At 46.5% G+C, this 17,854-nt stretch overlaps 1 protein-coding gene across 3 annotated transcripts in view; it reads right to left on the bottom strand.

Moving 5' to 3' along the window:
- Positions 1–647: 647 nt before the first annotated feature.
- Positions 648–17,854, bottom strand: part of ADCY2 (adenylate cyclase 2) — a 431,918-nt gene continuing 414,711 nt past the window's right edge. For all 3 annotated transcript variants that reach the window (XM_010378289.2, XM_010378287.2, XM_010378288.2), the window contains 3 exons: positions 12,922–13,036; positions 6,296–6,420; positions 648–1,463 (listed from right to left, as the gene is read on the bottom strand). In XM_010378289.2, the coding sequence (XP_010376591.1) occupies positions 1,311–1,463; positions 6,296–6,420; positions 12,922–13,036 (393 nt within the window). In that variant the 3' untranslated portion in view covers positions 648–1,310. The remainder of the gene's footprint in view (positions 1,464–6,295; positions 6,421–12,921; positions 13,037–17,854) is intronic.

Raw genomic sequence — 17,854 nt, 5'->3', positions numbered from 1 at the left:
GCTTTTAAACATTAGATTACACATGATTGCTCTACTTTTCACTATTTGGCAAAGTATGATTTCTTTATGTTATAAGTACCAAACAACTTGTATTGGATTTACAAGAACAAATTCTTCAAGGTCTTCTGTCTTTAAAAGTGCATGGACGTTGGCTGTGTGTCTTCTTTAGCCTTCTCAGACTTCACAGGCAGTTTGTGGGACTTAGTACTTCTCTCACTTAGTTCACGCTACTGTGAGACTGATTTGCATAGCTGGTTCCACATTATTCTTTTGCAGTCTATTTCTGTGAGGTCTAGCAAACAATCCTGTAGACAGGAGCATAGTGGACGGAGGGGGCACTGTTGCTCGCAGAGAATCTTTTTACTGTTAAAGTATTTTTCCCTGAAAGCATTCTCTAGAGACGCCCAAATTAAAAGCAGACCACTAGATACATTCAACATGCTTGCCTGCTTTCCAGGGAGCTGAGTCACCAATTATCTGCGTCACACACTGTGTCCTAATCTGAATTACACTTCAACATTGACTTCTGGAGAGCTCTTTCCGAAACAACTGTGTCAAAAGGGAGAATGGATGGAAAACACACTTTAATTCTGGAGCAAACCACAGAAGAAAGAGGACAGGAAAATAAAAGATGCAGGCGCTGTAAATCAAAGTACATAAAACTTTTAATGAATTAACTTTACAAAAGACAAATGGCATCAAAACATCAGACGAGTTTGGTACAAAACTGGTCCTAGGCTGTGAAGACTAACTCTGGTGACGGATGGCAACGTGCTGCTGGCATGAGACACATGGAGCAGAGGGACGAGAGCCATGGGTCCCAACGGGGGCCCTTGGACACCACTGGCAATGAGACAATGGGTGAGCACAGATTCCACGTGAGGGACAGAATCAACTTATTCACGAATACTGTGTGTTTGAATATCAGACGAGCAGATGCGGTTGGCGAGCTACCGTATTTTCCAGAAAAGAACATGCACCAGAAGATAATATACACCCCCTAGTTTTATTGCCTTAAGAATGTGTGTGTGTTTCACCTCTCTCCTCTGTTAGTTCTCTCAATGCTTTTCTTCTATCACGCACGCTCCTTTTCCCTTTTGCTTAGGAGCAAGCACAGTGCAAGTGGCAGAACGATCTGGGCACACGTCAGACACCAAACGGTATGCCACTGGGTCACGGGAACGAGTCTGCAGAGGCTCCATAGGACAGACAGAGCACGCACATCAAAAACAAGGGACAGAAGTTGCAGTCAGAAAGTGTGTGATACCTTCCTGAAAATACAGTCTTCTTGCCAAAATGAAGGTGACTCTTCAGGATGCCACATTGCTCTGGGAAAGGGACCTTGACATTTCTGTGTTTACAAAGTACGTCTTCAGGTCCCCCTTTCCTTTCACGTTGATTATTCCTCGACAGGTGCACGTGTATCCGAGGGTCTGCAGGACGAGGCTTGTCTCCTCCGTGACCTAGAAGGCACAGGAACACGGGAAAACGGGCTTAGTTAGTACCTACATTGATACAACCCATCTGACTCAAGGATGAAGAGCCAAAGAAAGGCACCATGCTCTTCAACCCAGGAATTCCACTCCTGAGAAGTCAGTAGAACAGTGAGAGTAATCCATAAGAAAGAAAGGTTGTAAAGGACAATGTTGTTTAATTCAGCACAGGGATAGTGAAAAACTGGAAACAACCTAAAATTCAAGTAACTCCAGTAAACTATGGTGCTACGATGATGCTATTGTGGATAAGACAATATCGAACCATTTCACCCAGAAAAGGAATTGAGCCTGGATCCAGGCTATGCTTTCAACCACATGATGTTATATATTCACATTGAAGAGACCTGGAAAAAACAGAGTAAACCAAAACAGGTTGGAGTGGTGGGATTCTGGATGATGTTTATAAATTGTCATGAATGTCCTTTCATGAAATAATAAACATGAACACTCAATTTCAGTGTCGATGGGAGGAACACCCTGAGAAGGAGCATTCTCAACTCCCGCAAGGGGTCGCGTCCATCAGGTTTGATGCCTGTGAGTGAAGGGGTAAAACTGGGAGAACTGTGGGAATTTGCACCGGTGTCCGCACGAGCATGACGCTCCCAGTCGAGTCTCAAAGGTCTCCTCACTTCACTGCATTGAAACGGGGGGCTAAGGAGGGCAGCCCCTCTTGCAGGCTGCCGGCTTGACAGGATCACTTATTTCCTGCCATTGCACCGACAGGCGAGGGCCCCGGCTGCCGAACCATGTCCAGGCCCTGCCGGTTGGATGGCAGTGAACTTGCTGGCTCCGACGGCTTCCTCCTCAGCGGAGATGCACTGTCCCGTACTGAGCCCTGCGCTCTCTCAGCTTCGGCGTGTGCTGCGCCTTCCCTAGGACAGCCTGTCTGGGACTGCGGGCCCACGCCTGCCTGTGCTTGGGCTGCCTGAGTGTGGAGGAGCTGCAAAAGCAGAGAACCAGTGAGGCACACAGGTGTGGTCTGAGGGCAAGGCCTCAGCGTCTGAGGCCGGGGAAGACCCCTCTGTTGGCTACCTGGTCCTCCACCCAGTCTCCCCTAGCTGGTGTCTGAGTTTGGACAGAAAGCCCTGGTAATGCTGCTTTGGAAACATAAGGCACAAAGGAGCAATCTCCTCCTACTTCATCTGAGAAGGCACCTGGCATGGCTGTAACAAGGGCACCTGTGAGACCTTGGCCACCTCCAGCACTGGAGTGACACATCTGTGCCAGGTGGGTATGGCAGAGCTGGACAGCTTGCAACCCACACAGCAGTGTTATGGCACACAGCAGTATTGTTATGGCACAGGGCACCATTGTTCTGGCACATAGCAGTGTTACGGCACACAGCAGTGTTGTTATGGCACACGGCAGCGTTGTCACGGCACACGGCAGCGTTGTTACGGCACACGGCAGTGTTGTTATGGCACAGGGCACCGTTGTTGTATCACATAGCAGTGTCGTTATGGCACACAACAGTGTTATGGCACATGGCAGCATTGTTACGGCACATGGCAGTGTTGTCATGGCACATGGTAGCATTGTCGTGGCACACAGCAGTGTTGTTATGGCAAACAGTAGTGTTTTTATGGGACACAGCAGCATTGTTAGGCACACGGCAGTGTTGTCATGGCACACAGCAGCATTGTTGTGGCACACAGCAGCATTGTTACGGCACACAGCATTGTTGTTATGGCACAGGGCACTGTTGTTCTGGCACATAGCAGTGTTACGGCACACAGCAGTGTTGTTATGGCAAACAGTAGTGTTTTTATGGGACACAGCAGCATTGTTATGGCACACGGCAGTGTTGTCATGGCACACAGCAGCATTGTTGTCATGGCACACAGCAGCATTGTTGTGGCACACAGCAGCATTGTTACGGCACACAGCATTGTTGTTATGGCACAGGGCACCGTTGTTCTGGCACATAGCAGTGTTACGGCACACAGCAGTGTTGTTATGGCACACGGCAGTGTTGTTATGGCACATGGCAGCATTGTTGTGGCACACAGCTGCATTGTTACGGCACACAGCAGTGTTGTTATGGCACAGGGCACCGTTGTTGTATCACATAGCAGTGTCGTTATGGCACACAACAGTGTTATGGCACGCAGCAGCGTTGTCATGGCACACGGCAGCATTGTTACGGCACATGGCAGTGTTGTCATGGCACATGGTAGCATTGTCGTGGCACACGGCAGTGTTGTTATGGCAAACAGTAGTGTTTTTATGGGACAAGCAGCATTGTCGTGGCACACAGCAGTGTTGTGATGGCCCACAGAAGTGTTATGGAATAGGGCAGCGTTGTTCTGGCATGTAGCATTGTCATGGCACACAGCAGTGTTGTGATGGCACACAGGGGTGTTATGGCACAATTTTGGTAGTGGTGTGGCCCGGGGAAGGTGCAAAGGTGGGGCCGTGTCAACAGCAAAGCTCCAGCCTCCTTGGGCTTGGAGACTGAGAGGGGCCTTGAGGGCAGATGCCGCTGTGGGGGCAGAGGCAGAAGTACAAGGAAACCATGAGGGGCTGTGTTCATGAGAGCCCAGGACAGCATCCAGGGACTCCCAGAACCAGGGCGAATCCTCCATGCACAGGTGTCAAGGACTGGCTATGGAAGAATCATCCACCTTTCTGCAATGTCATGGAAGGACAGCCCCTAGCACAAGGCCCACGTGTGGGTCCTTGGGACCCTGATGAGCAGAGCGGAAAGGAAAGGGAGGCACAGGTGCCAGATGCCCATGTCCTGCTGCTCTGGTCCGGCCCAAACCCTGGGAGAAGGACAGGAACCCAGGGCGTGCTTTGTGTGTTGGATAAGAACCGAAAGAAGATGAAGAAAACCAAGAAACTCAGGTTTGCAAATTCTGCAAATTGGACGAGTGACCTTCCATCTAGAGAACAATCCAATCTTTTGGTGCTTTGGGGTTAACTGTTGAGGTATTTCCTGGCACTAATGTCACTGGCATTTTAAAACTATCTACTGGTGTTCATCATGCCAGACCACCCGCCGATCAGCGCCGCATGATTAACGGAAAACCGGGAGGAAGAAGCTGTCCATCTCGAGGCACGCTGATTTCTATGCCTCCAGGCCTAGAAGAGGCCCGCAGGGTTGCTAAGTGGGCTTGCTCTGCTGTTCTCGGGGTTTCCAGGCTAGCAAGCATGCTGGGAGTTAAATACCCTTTAATAAAAAGAACCTGTTCCTCAGGCCTACGAGAAGCTTATTAATGGTCTGGGCATCGTTTTTTATTTTCCTGGCATCTCACCACTATTTTTTGCACATAAATGGAAAAGAGAGCTTACTGGAGTGAGGAAGCAAGCCACACCTTCGGGTTTAAAAACCCACCCAAATGCAGCCCTTCCAGCTCCCGTGCTAGGGAAGCAAACGCAGGTCTACAAACATGGCTCCCTACTGACAGGCAGAAACCTGTCTTCCTTCCCTCCAGGGATCAGAGGCAATGGAGCCGGTGCAGGTGGCTGACCTGCCCTGAGTCACATGGAGCTTTATGAAGCCCAATAGCCTCTTCGAGACACACATGAGCTCAAACTCATTTCAAACATCAACCTCTAGCAGATTTACGATCTCCAGGAGGCAGCCCTCTCCATGACCTGCCTCACTTAAATTGCTTTTGATACTTATCCCAAGTGCTTGAAAGCTTCTTGGGGAGCTGGAAAGCATATTAAAAACTGCCACAAATCTTTGGACTATTCCGGGTGTTGTGTTGGGGACATGGGCTGGCCTGCAGGTGGGAAAGTGAGTCCTTGGTAGGGGCAGGCCTCTCTTCCCTGCCAAGAGAAGAACTGGGGTTGTCCAGGATTGCGGGAGCATCCCTGGGCATCGGAAGTGGCTAGCGATGTTTATGCAGAAAGTCCTGGAAGCCTTGGTACCACCAGGAAATGATTAGACTAAGCTGCCAAAACACCCCACGATTCTTGTTCTAGCTGGGCAACTGAGCAGTCTCCACAGTGCGTGGGAGGAGCACAGGACGTGGGTACGGAATATTCCGTCACCGTCAACCTGGGCTGAACCATTGCTCTTTTGTAGCTTGGGGGATAGTTTCAGCGTCATCAACTGAGCAGTTGCATGAGATTAGACTAGTTTCAGCATAGCTTTAATAACAGATTTTGTTTTCTATTATCTTTTCATGATTTTAAAATACTTTTAAAAATATGATATTATTAGTGCTATTGTAACATAGTTACTTTAACCACAATTATAATTAATTTAATGAGCAATGGAAATAGTCATACAAAATAATTTTAGTTTTCTCCAACCACTGCTTTTCATTTGTCAGGCCTTCCTTTCTCCCCCTTGGGTGGATTTCAGCACTGCCATTGATACCAACCTTCTATTTCATCTCCGACCTCTCCTCAGCCTACCACTTCCCCTCATCCCAATTCAGCTTGAGAGAAGAAGGTGGGGGGTTGTGTCTGGTTTTGGATGCATGATCCCTCTCGCTTGCAAAGTCCTGTTCAAGGTATTGGCACCAGGAGAAGTAATAAAGGTGGAAGAGGGCACCACTCCCGTACCGAACGCTCAGGGCTGTTGTGCTATCATGCTGGTTGCTGCTGGATCATTTATTTTCACAAATGCAACAGCCTTTATATTGTTAGAATTTTGTTGTTGTTAACAGTCAATGCAGAAACTGACATTTCCCCAAAAATTGTTCTCCAAAAGATTTAAGTAAATTTCAAGGTTTACTTTTTTCCTTTGTTTTAATATATTAGTATCCTTATTATACTTATGTATGGATCCCAAGAGAATAGACATGGTTGATGAAGGCAGTGCAGACTGCACACTGCATTACCTGTATTTTGTCCAGGACTCCGGTGCTGTCCATCCTACTGGCCACATTGACGGTGTTGCCCCAGATATCATATTGTGGCTTCTGAGCTCCAATCACACCAGCTATCACAGGTCCATGGTTAATACCTGTGCCACATCAGAGATGAGTTAGCAAGATTCATCTTACAGCCACTGTCTTTTTTTTTTTTTTTTTTTTTTTTTTTTTTGAGATGGGGTCTTACTCTGTCACCCGTCTGAAGTGCAGTGGAGCAATCCTGGCTGACTGCAACCTTCACCTCCCAGGTTCAAGCGATCCTCCCACCTCAGCCTCCCGAGTAGCTGGGGCTATAGGCACACACCACCACACCTGGCTATTTTTTTGTATTTTTGGTAGAGTCAGAGTTTTGCCACGTTGCCCAGGCTGGTCTCAAACTCCTGAGCTCAGGAGATTCACCTGTCTTGCCCTCCCAAAGTGTTGGTATTACAGGAATGAGCCATCACGCCCGGCCATGGCTACTGTCTAAACAGGATGGTTTCATAGGACCATTCTTGAATCATCGTTATTAAACAAACATGAGCCCAACTCATGAAATTCTAAAGCAAAGAAAAATAATTCCTCTTATTTTACCTACTCAAAAATGTTAAAATATCTGTCCTCTTTTATCTTCTAGACCTTGATTCATGTTTACATGACCATTTATCATTTTGCATAAGATAAAATGTGTATGCTTTAAAAAACTAAAGGATTACAGGTACAGTGGCTCACACCTGTAATCCCAGCACTTTGGGAGGCTAAGGCAGGTGGACTGAGATCAGGAGTTTGAGATCAGTCTGGGCAACATAGTGAAATTCCATTTCTACCAAATATATATATAAATTAGCCAGGTATGGTGGCGCATGGCACATGGCTGTAGACCCAGCTACTCAGGAGGCTGAGGCAGGAGGATCCCTTGAGCCTGGGAGGTGGAGGTTGCAGTGAGCTCAGAGAGCATCACTTCACTCCAGCCTAAGCAAAAGTGGGAGACCCTGTCTCAACAACAACAACAACAACAACAACAACAAAAAGACATCAAAACTAAACATAATACAGTGGTTTTTCTGTGTTGCTATACAGTTTTAGGCAAGAGATGATTACTATACTATTTCCCAAGAGTTTTAGAGTGAATGTTGATTTTGAAGCAAACGTTTTTATTTTAAATGGCTGCACTACATGGATGTATGCCACTGGCTATTCTGCCACTGTTGGACTTTAGGGTTCACCCTGATTCTGTGCTGAAAGAACAAGCACAACTACCCCCGCAGCCACACCAGCAGGGCACTTTCCACTCCCCCGTGCTGTTCTCAGTGCTTTTCAGATACATGCGCTCCTCTCATTCTCAGGGCATTCAGGCCAGGAGGCTGAGGGAGTGGCCTCACACAGGGAGCAGGTGGCAGACACAGGCCCCAAAGGCAGGTGGGTGGCTCCATGGAGTCTTCTCCAGAGGCCCCGACTCCCCCAACTCCACAGCAGGCTCTGGGCACATGGCTGTCCCCCACCTTTAGGCTCGTTGCCTTGGATAGCATCCCCACTGGCGAGCCTGCTGAATTCAGGAAGAACACGTTTTCGTGTTTGTGGTGATGACTGTCATTTCTAAACCACTTTCCAAAGGACTATCCCAAATCTGCACTGCTGCTGGCGAGGAATCCCATCTATGTCAGCATTAAGAAAGAATCCTGACGTTGTGTGAGACTGAGATTTTGATGGGATACAAATCTGGGGAAATTGTTCTCATGGGAAGATGACTGGCACTTAGGGGAAAAGTTGAGGGTAGAACAGAGAAGACTGAGGAGGTCCCTGAGCACCTCCCACTTGGAGGAAATGCCAGGACCATCAGCGGGAGAGCAACCGAGCTCTCCCACAGGAAGTGGGAGGGACACACAGCCAGGCTCCAGGCGAGCCTTGGAAAGTCTGTCAGTTTTTGCTGCTTGGGTTCTTGGCCCCCTTGAAGCTGGGCTTGACTGCTCAGCGTTCATCAGAGTGAGGAATGTCAGTGCCGGGTGACGTAAGCCTGCTCACGCACTGTGTTCTCCAAGGAAACTTAACCACCAGGTCGCTGGAGCCACGCTTGAAGCCAGCTCTCTGCAGCCCAGCTGGCCCAGTTCTTGTCCAAGGTTTCCTGGACCCTGGGGTATCTAGGCATTAGATACCAAATACACACACACACACACACACACACACACACACACACATATATATATACATGTATAAATTAGCCAGGTGTGGTGGCACAAGGTGCACGGCTGTAGTCCCAGCTACTCAGGAGGCTGAGACAGGAGGATCTCTTGAGCCTGGGAGGTGGAGGTTGAGGAAGTGTTTCTTCCCCAGGTGAGCAGGTGCCCTGGGCTATTGCTAACTACAGAGGTGACAGACGCTGTGCGGATCTCCCCCTTTTAATAACTGCAATTATAAAACCACAGCGATTCCATGTCTACATCTGAGCTTTGACCCTGTGTGGAAGGTGGATATGGCTTCTGCTGTCAGGAGCTGAAGCTTTTCAAAAGATTAATCAACTTCTCTAATCAAGAAGAAGCCGGGGTTCTTTCCCAGCTCCAGTTTAACAGGCAGGATGGCTCCTTGTCCCATGAACTCCAAATGCGCAGATGGCGGATGTTCTGGGAGTCAGGGGAAGGAGGACCATAGATATATAAATAGGGATACTGACACTAATTGATTCTTCCCCCTCTATTTTCTCTTGGGTCCAGGACTCCCACCTTCCTGCATTAGTTGGACTGTAGATTGATGAGGGTATTTCTGGAGACTTAATTTCTGACTGCTGAACTGCTTAGTCTGCTACAGCTGATTGCAGATCTTAGGCAAAGCTTTCCCTTATTTATTTATTTATTTATTTATTTATTTAAAAAAAAAAAAAATTTTTTTTGAGATGGAGTCTTGCTCTGTCACCCAGGCTGGAGTGCGGTGGCACGATCTCGGCTCACTTCAAGTTCCACCTCCTAGGTTCACGCCATTCTCCTGCCTCAGCCTCCGGAGTAGCTGGGACTACAGGCGCCCGCCACCATGCCACTAATTTTTTTTTTTTTTTTTCTGTAGAGACAGGGTTTCACTGTGTTAGCCAGGATGGTCTCGATCTCCTGACTTTGTGATTCGCCCGCCTTGGCATTCCAAAGTGCTGGGATTACAGGAGTGAGCCACCGCACTCGGCCAAAGCTTCCCCTTTGCAATGGAAAGTTAGGTCAGGAAACAGCCCCAATACTGTTCCAAACAGTACCTTTGCAGGTACAAAAGAGGTAAGAAATAAATTCTCCTTTGATGTTGTGGTGTACTCAGGGAAACACACTTCTGGTTTAGGCATCACAAATAATTTATTCCAGCTCTGGCACAGGTCAGAGCACCCAGGGGTCAGCCGCTGGACCCTGGCCTGCAGTTCCAGCACTGCATCTGACAGTTCAGCTTTTCTTCTGGCCACTGCTCATCCCTGCTTGGTCAGCAGCTCTGCGGGTGGGGAAGAGCCTGGACTGATTATTGCTGGCAACAGGGCCATCTCTAGTTAGTGCGGGGGTGTGCTTGATTTGTGGTTCCAACCGATTCTACAGCTTGATATGCTGAAAAGGATGCTAGGAGGGAATTCACCTCATTATTTGTCCCATCGCTTTTGTTGGCAATATTCTTCTGCGTTGCTATCCCTGAACTACCTCTGGATGTCTTGGTGCGTGGAGGTAGAGCAGGGAAGCCCCTTCCTGGGAGAGACTGAGGGTGTGGGGAAAGAGAGACTCAAAGGCCAATGAAACATTGAGTTCAGGCTTCCTTAGAAATCTAACAAGGCTGATATATGGGGTTGAGGGTATAGAGCTTATCAGTTATTGGACAATCAGGGTAAAGTAGGCATTGAATGTTAATCAACACCACTTGACGGAGGTCCATTCAAGAGTTCACGTGAATCTGAACAATATCACTGAAGTCTAGACCAGGAAAATGGCACTTTGAATGTAGTACATGTAACTGGCAAATAGTCGTTCTGGTCCCATGCTGCAGTGCAGGGCAATATTATTTTGGTCTCTGTAAGTTTGATAATAGAAGAGGTCATTCTCCCACTGTGATAGTTAATACTAAATGTCAAATTGACTGGATTGACAGATGCAAACTATTGATCTTGACTGTGTTTGTGAGGGTGCAGACAAAGGAGATTAACATTTGAGTCAGTGAATTGGGAAAGGCAGACCCACCCTCAATCTGAGTGGGCACCATCTAATCAGCTGCCAGCGTGGCCAGAATAAAAGCAGGCAGTCCTGGCTGACACGGTGAAACCCCGTCTCTACTAAGAATACAAAACATTAGCCGGGTGTGGTGGCGGGCACCTGTAGTCCCCGCTACTCGGGAGGCTGAGGCAGGAGAATGGTGTGAACCCGGGAAGGCAAGTTTGCAGTGAACTGAGATCGGCGCCACCACACTCCAGCCTGGGTGACAGAGCAAGACTCCATCTCAGGAAAAAAAAAAAAAAAAAAGAAGCAGGCAGAAGAACGTGGAGAGACTAGACTGGCCTAGCCTTCCAGCCTGCATCTTTCTCCTGGGCTGGATGCTTCCTGTCCTCCAGCACCAGACTCCAAGTTCTTCAGCTTTGGGACTCGGACGGGCTTCCTTGCTCCTCAGCTTGCAGATGGCCTAATGTGGGACCTCGCCTTGTGATTGTGTGAGTTAATACTCCTTAATAAACTTTCCTTTATATATACATCTAACCTATTATATATACATCTATCCTATTGTTTCTGTCCCTCTAGATAACCCTAACTAATACGTTCATGTAATACATTTTGTTTTTTTTTCTTAAAGAGGCATAGTAGCAAAATTTGAGGAGCCCATTTTCCAAGCTGTCAAAACAGTGTAGAGTCTCTGGGGTCAAAGGGACATGCCCATGTTTGGTGTGGTCATCTCATCTTTGTGTAAGGTGGCGCCCCCGATAGGGGTTTATGATGCACAGAAGTGAGAAAGTAGAAAGAAAAGTATGGCATTTTGGGAGGCCGAGGTGGGCAGATCACTTGAGGTCAGGAGTGAGAGACCAGCCTGGCCAACATGGTGAAACCCCATCTCTACTTAAAATACAAACATAAGCTGGGTGCGGTGGCACAGGACTGTAATCCCAGATAGTTGGGAGATTGAGGCAGGAGAATTGCTTGAACCCAGGAAGTGGAAGTTGCAGCAAGCTGAGATCGTGCCACGGCACAGCAGCCTGGGTGGCAGAGCAAGACTGTCTCAAAAAAAAAAAAAAAAAAAAGAGGAAAATATGAGTAAACACTGACAACTAATAGTACAAGTAGAGAGAAACACATCTCATTTGTGAAAGAGATGTAACATATTTTGGATTTAAATGAAATTCAGGACATACCCATAGCAAAAGAAGGAGATGGCTTTAAATATTTAGATTTCTTTTTAAAGTTGAAATTTGTATGTAAGAGAGTGTTAAAAACCATTCAGATGGAATTTGTTGCCTGAACTGCTCTTATATAAACTGACTCTCAGAAGCAGCAAAATGTGTTGCCAAGAAAACCATAAAACGGTCAAGGAAGCTCTTAGAAATCTGAATGGTTGCAAGTAACTGTACACACATCGCAACCCAGCTGTGTGTTGACTTGATGACTTAAAACACACATTGAAAGAAATAACAATTTGTAAAAGGCAAGTAACGAAACATGCTAAAAAAAATCAACTTAAAGTCTGTTAAAAACTTAGAAATCTGGAAGCCTCTGTTTTCAACCAAGCAAAGGTTACTTTTTTTTTTTTTTTTTTTTTTGTGACAGGGTCTCTCTCCGTCACCCAGGCTGGATTGCAGTGGCACCATTACGGCTTGCTACAGCCTCAACCTCCTGGGTTCAATAAATCCTCCTGCGTCAGCCTTCCAAGTAGCTGGGACCACAGGCGTGCACCACCAAGCTCAACTAATTTATGTTTTGTAGGGATGGGGTCTCATCATGTTGCCCAGACTGGTTTCAAACTCCTGGACTCAAGTGATCTTCCCACCTCAGCCTCCAAAAGTGCTGGGATTATAGGCATGAGCCACTGCACCAGGCCTAAAGGTTATTTTTTAAAACAATATTATAAAGAAAGCTGGATTTTTTTTTTTCCTCTAGGATTTGAACACAATCTGAAAAGCTGTCACTGTTTCAGAACCTACCACACATTTGGTGGTCTTACAACTTGTGGCCCTAGGAAGGTGGGACTGTATTGCAACAATTCTAAGACCTACTTTTTTTTTTTTTTTTTTTTTTTTTAAAAAAAACATGTTTACATCTCTGAAATATGGATGAATCTTATCGTTAGTGGCAGGTCCCAGTTTCATTGGCAACGGCTGATAAAATAATGTAGCTGCTCTCTGTGGATGTCTCACAGTGAATGAGCAATGCACGACAGCTCAAGGCTGTGTGTGCCGTGCTTGTGGACGGGACCTTGGCTGAGTGCCGGCAGCCTAGGTCCAATCAAAGGGGTGCTTTTTCTAATTTGTCCAAAAGTGTCCTTCCTTCTGTCATCCAGTCTTGCAACGGGATGCATTTGTAATTGTTCTACTCCAACACTGAAAGGATCATCAATGTCGCCTATGACTTACTCCTTATTCCACATCTTTGCCACAACTGAAACCGAGACCTCTTTGCAGAACGTACCTACTCGCAATTTGAAGTCGTTGAAGGAGTGCTTGTTGATGGCATCCAGCTTCGCTACCAGGGCAAAGGCAAACTCCACCATGGTGCCAATGTGCATGTACTGCCGCTCGGGCTCCTGAGAACAAACACACACAGGCGGACGGAAGTTAGAGCATCACAGCTGGAAACTTCCCCTTCATCCCAAACCTGGGCTTTAGGCCGAAAGGAATGCTGGCAAATTCTAATGCTGCAAGGCACTGCAGACATTCTGTAAGAATCAAATCCCATCTGAAGGAAGCACTGTGTGGCCAAGGTGAGACACGAGCTGCTAGAAGACACTGACTTCCGTGTCTCAGGCCCCCTCAGGCCAAAAGCATCATGTGGGCTAAGGCTGACCAGGGGGAAACTATATTGTATTAGTCCAAAAATCACCAAGGGAAGCTGGCTTTGAGGAGGGGCTGGTGCCTTCTTCCCTCTTTTCCCCTCCACAGCTGGCCTTTGCCTTTCTCTGCTGGGCTCTGGCTCTGGTGGCCTGACTGCTAGGGGGTGCCCGCTCCTTGTCCTTGGGCTGCCAGTGGGGATCGCCCAGTGGGAGATGCTGTGGAAAAAGAGAGTGGGGAGGAGGCTTGGGGCCTCGTTCCTCCTCTTCCCTGCTCACCGCATACTTTCCACAGGGGTCAGTCTTCTTCATGGAGGACAAGGGCTACTGCCCTGGGTGGCAGCTACTGTCTCTGCACTGCAGCTCTCTCTAGGTCTGGGAACATCCCCCTCCTTTTGCCCTCTTAGGCCTTGAAATGGAGGATTTTAAGCTGAATTGTGTCCCTCCAAGTTCATATGTTAAAGTCCTAACCCCAGTCTCTCAGGATATGACCGTATTTGGAGACAAGGTCTTTAAAGAGGTGATAAAGATAAAATGAGCTTATATGGGTGGGCCCTAATCCAATATGACCGGTGTTCTTTTAAGAGGAGGCAGTCAGGACCCAGTCACCCACAAAGTGAAGGCCGTGTGAAGACACAAGGAGAAGAAGGAAAGAGGCCCGACGGGGAGAAGAGAGGCCTCAGGAGAGACCAACCTTGTTGACAACTTGATCTTTGCTTTCCAGTCTCCAGAACAGGGAGGCAATTAACTTCTGTGGTTTAAGTATCCTGTCTGCAGTACTTTGTTATGGCAGCCCTAGTAAACTAATATGGAGGGTAACAATTCCCTCATTTACTTGTCCTCCAGGGCTGTGTCATCCCATGAGGACGAGGGAATCACAGAGCTGAAGGAGAGAAGTCCTGAAGATTTCTCAGTGGGAAGAAGTGACCATTTCTTTGCAGATTTCCTATGAATTTCTGTTTATCATTCCTGTTACCTGTTTATATTTAACATTAACTTGTAGCACTTACTATATTTATATTTTGAATTTCACCTTTTAAAAGTTTCTATTTTTTGTACATTATTAGTATATGCATAGAATTCATTTAATTCATTTAAATGTCGTGAAGGTTCCTGCTCCCCCAATACTTAATGATTTTGTGCACCAAATGGTGTGGAGAAGGGTTTCTGTTCCAGCCTGCCTGGTGAGCTGCTGGGCCTTCGAGGTTTCACTGACATGCGGTCCCAGGCCTGCTGGGCATGGCTGCTTGGCCAAATGGACATCCGTGTTAGCTCGGAAGCCAGGGCCGTGTGTCTTTTCAAGTCGGCATCCCTCATTGGTTGGTGAGCTCCACCAGGGTAGAGACCTTGCTCTATTAATCTGTGTCTCCACAGCAGAATAAAGTCCCTGACAAAGAAGAAGAACTCAATAAATGTTTATTGAATGACTATACTTAGGTTGGCAGTAGGATCACCAAGAGGAAATGGCTGGGCAGAATGCAGACAGGAGCTCATTAAGCTTTGGCGGAAGGTCAAAGCTGACCACTGTGCATTTGAAGAGCACGCACCTAGGAAGGATCATGAACGTGCCTACTACAGCAGGTGGGGGCTCCATGGGAAGAAAGGAGAATAGGATAGTAGCGGGTTGAGCTGGGAATATGCCCTCGGCTAGGCCATGGGTTCAGAGGAGGGAAGCCAGTAAGGCACACTGGAAAACAGTTGAGAGAAGACCAGGAGAAACGGAACATGGGGCTGTCCTGGACCTTAGGCAGTGACTTCTGAGATAAGCGTTGGATCCCAAAGGGAGCTAAATCAGAGATGAAGAAAGGTCTGGGAATAAAGAGGAGCCACCTGCTGGCCTTGGGGGAGCATCCTCTATGGAAAGTGAAGAGAAAGCCCAACTCTCAGAGACTCAGAAGGGATGGGTGAGAAGATAGATGGAGACTGTAGACATAAGCACCTATTCAAGGTGACAGCAAGGTAGAGAAAAGCTACTCCCAAGGTGGTAGCTGAAGGGGAGAGGAAAATGAAGAAGGGGTTATTCATCTGCTCTACACAGAGTTTAGTAAGCAGCGTGCGGGGGATTGCACTAACACAGGGTTTCTCAACCCTGGCACCATGGGCACTTGAACTGGGTTGAACTGAGTTATTCTCTATTCTGCGGGCTGTCCTGCATATCACAGTGTGTTTAACACCATCCCTGGCTTCTGCCTACTGGATGTCAGGGGCATCCTTCACCTCTCATTGTGACAACCAGAAATGTCTCTACTGGCAATGACAATGCTCGGGGTGGGGGGGGGGGGGGCGAGGAATAAAATTGCTTCCAGTTGAGAATCACTGCACTAAACAGTATAAATATGAATGGAGAAGAAGAATTAAATCTCTGGTCAAGAGAGAAAGACATCTTCCTATCCTCAGGTGAATTATATCATTCCAGAAAAAGTCAAGGGAAATAGAACTATTGCAGTAAATTCTCAACTTAGAGTCATGAGAGAAAAAACATATAACTACAAAACTGGAGCTATAAAGTTGACTGTCAGCTAACTTTGGTGGAATTTCAGAATGTCATTTCTTAACAACAGTTAGTCTTTTCTATCATAGCTCACTAATTTTTTTTTGTCTCGCGACTTATGGGGAAAACCTGATTTGGAGGCTTGTGCAGTCAGTTGGAAAACATCTTCCTCCTTAACAGGAAGCACAAGCTGTTAAATCAACGAGCAAAATCTTGTGTAGTAAAAATTACAACTGTCCAAGTAAGGAGGACATATTTGCCATGGGAGAAATGATTTTGCTTTTTACCAAACCAAGGTGCAGCAAACAAGCTCTGCTCCTTGAGAAACTATTGCCCAATCTGTTTTCACACAGATGGTTTAAATTGGAGGTTTTAAGTGACCTCAGTAATAAAAGAAGAGATTGAGTTCTGGGAATGAAGTTTAATTCAACATCAATAACTCATTTGGGCTTAGCAAACCCTAGAAAAAATTATGTTCAGTCTCTAGAAGAACTCAATTCATTTCAACAAATCTTCGTAAGTGTGCTCTTGATAAATATCTGACGGCAGTATGAAGCAGTTATTTCTCCTGTGATCTGAATAATTTATGTTACATATTCCCAGATATTTAATGGGCTTCCAGCTACAGAGAGAGACTACTCAGTTCCCTGAAACACATTTTATAAACTGGTTGTTTTGGAAGTTTCACCAGCAAGGAACATTGCTTAAAGTAGATGCATGTTTACCAAGACGATTTTATAACCCAAGTGTCTGTTTGGTAATAATCGAGGTAATCTTTCAGGCTAAAATAAACGTAATTTTCCTCTTCTGTAGTCTCTTCTCCCTCTTCCTTCCATAAATATTCACTGAGCATATGTTATGTGCCTGGCCCTGTGTTCTGTGCTGAAAAACTTCTGGTGTTCAAGTTCCCCTGTATCTGATTTGGAAGGGAACTAGGGATTGTTATCTAAGGAGCATTTTGTTCTCCTGACAGGCTTCTAGGATATCTCATCAGACTTCTCAGCTTTTATGCTCAGACTTCTCCCAGCTGAGCATAAAAACTGCATGCTGTGATAATCAGCTTACCTGGGAGAGGGTTGCTAATGGAATATTGCCTGTGTCAGGCAAAAATAGGTTCAGCTCCGGTTTCTGCAATTGTTAGCTGTGCGGCCTTGGTAGAATCATTTAACTTCTCTGGGCCTCAGTTTTCCTCACCTGTTAAATGGGACAATAATGCCCTTTTTTTTTTTTTTTTTTTTTTTTTTTGTGTGAGATGGAGTCTTGCTCTGTCGCCCAGGCTGGAGTGCCCTGGCACCATCTTGGCTCACTGCAACCTTTGCCTCCCAGGCTCAAGCTACTCTCCTGCCTCAGCCTCCCAAGTAGCTGGGACTACAGTTGTGCGCCCACCACGCCCAGTTAATTTTTTGTGTTTTTAGTACAGACAGGGTTTCACCATGTTGGCCAGGTTGGTCTCGCACTCCTGAGCTCAGGTGATCCACCTGCCTTGGCCTCTCAAAGTGCTGGGATTACAGGCACAAGCCACTGCACCCAGCCAACTCCCTATCTCATTGGGTTTCAGTTAAGATTGAATGAATGGATACAAGCAATGCATTCAGTCTGCATCCCTGGGTCTTGGGTCTTAGTCTCCTTCATGATAGTGTAGAGATACCTGTCACTCTGCTTGACATGACAGCCATCTAGGAGGAAGATACTAGTATTGTTTTATGGCTAAGTGTGGTACTTTTCCCTCTTATGTATAGCTTTAACAACGACCAATTTGCCTGACCTTTTAAGTCTCTTTGAGATTCTCTGTATGTATAGTGAAGAGGGACAGTTCATTTTCTTTCAGTTTTGAGTTTCCTGCTAACAGCATGAAAGCAGAAGGAAATTTCTTTCTTCTTCTGACACATCATGACAGCTTTGGTGTTGCACAAAAATATACAGACTTAGGATTTTTTGCTTTTCATTTCCACAGAGACCTAAGCTATTCTTGATTCTTACCAGCGAAGGGAACTGGGGCTATTAGTTTTAATGGACCCCTTAACTACTATGACACTGGTAAGGATAGTCTCTGAATGACTCCTAACTTCCTCTCTGGTCCATTT

The sequence above is a fragment of the Rhinopithecus roxellana genome, chromosome 3 (assembly GCF_007565055.1).
Source record: "Rhinopithecus roxellana isolate Shanxi Qingling chromosome 3, ASM756505v1, whole genome shotgun sequence".
Taxonomy (NCBI): domain Eukaryota; kingdom Metazoa; phylum Chordata; class Mammalia; order Primates; family Cercopithecidae; genus Rhinopithecus; species Rhinopithecus roxellana.
Note: the sequence above shows the minus strand (reverse complement) of the source record. Positions and strands in the feature narration are given on the sequence as shown.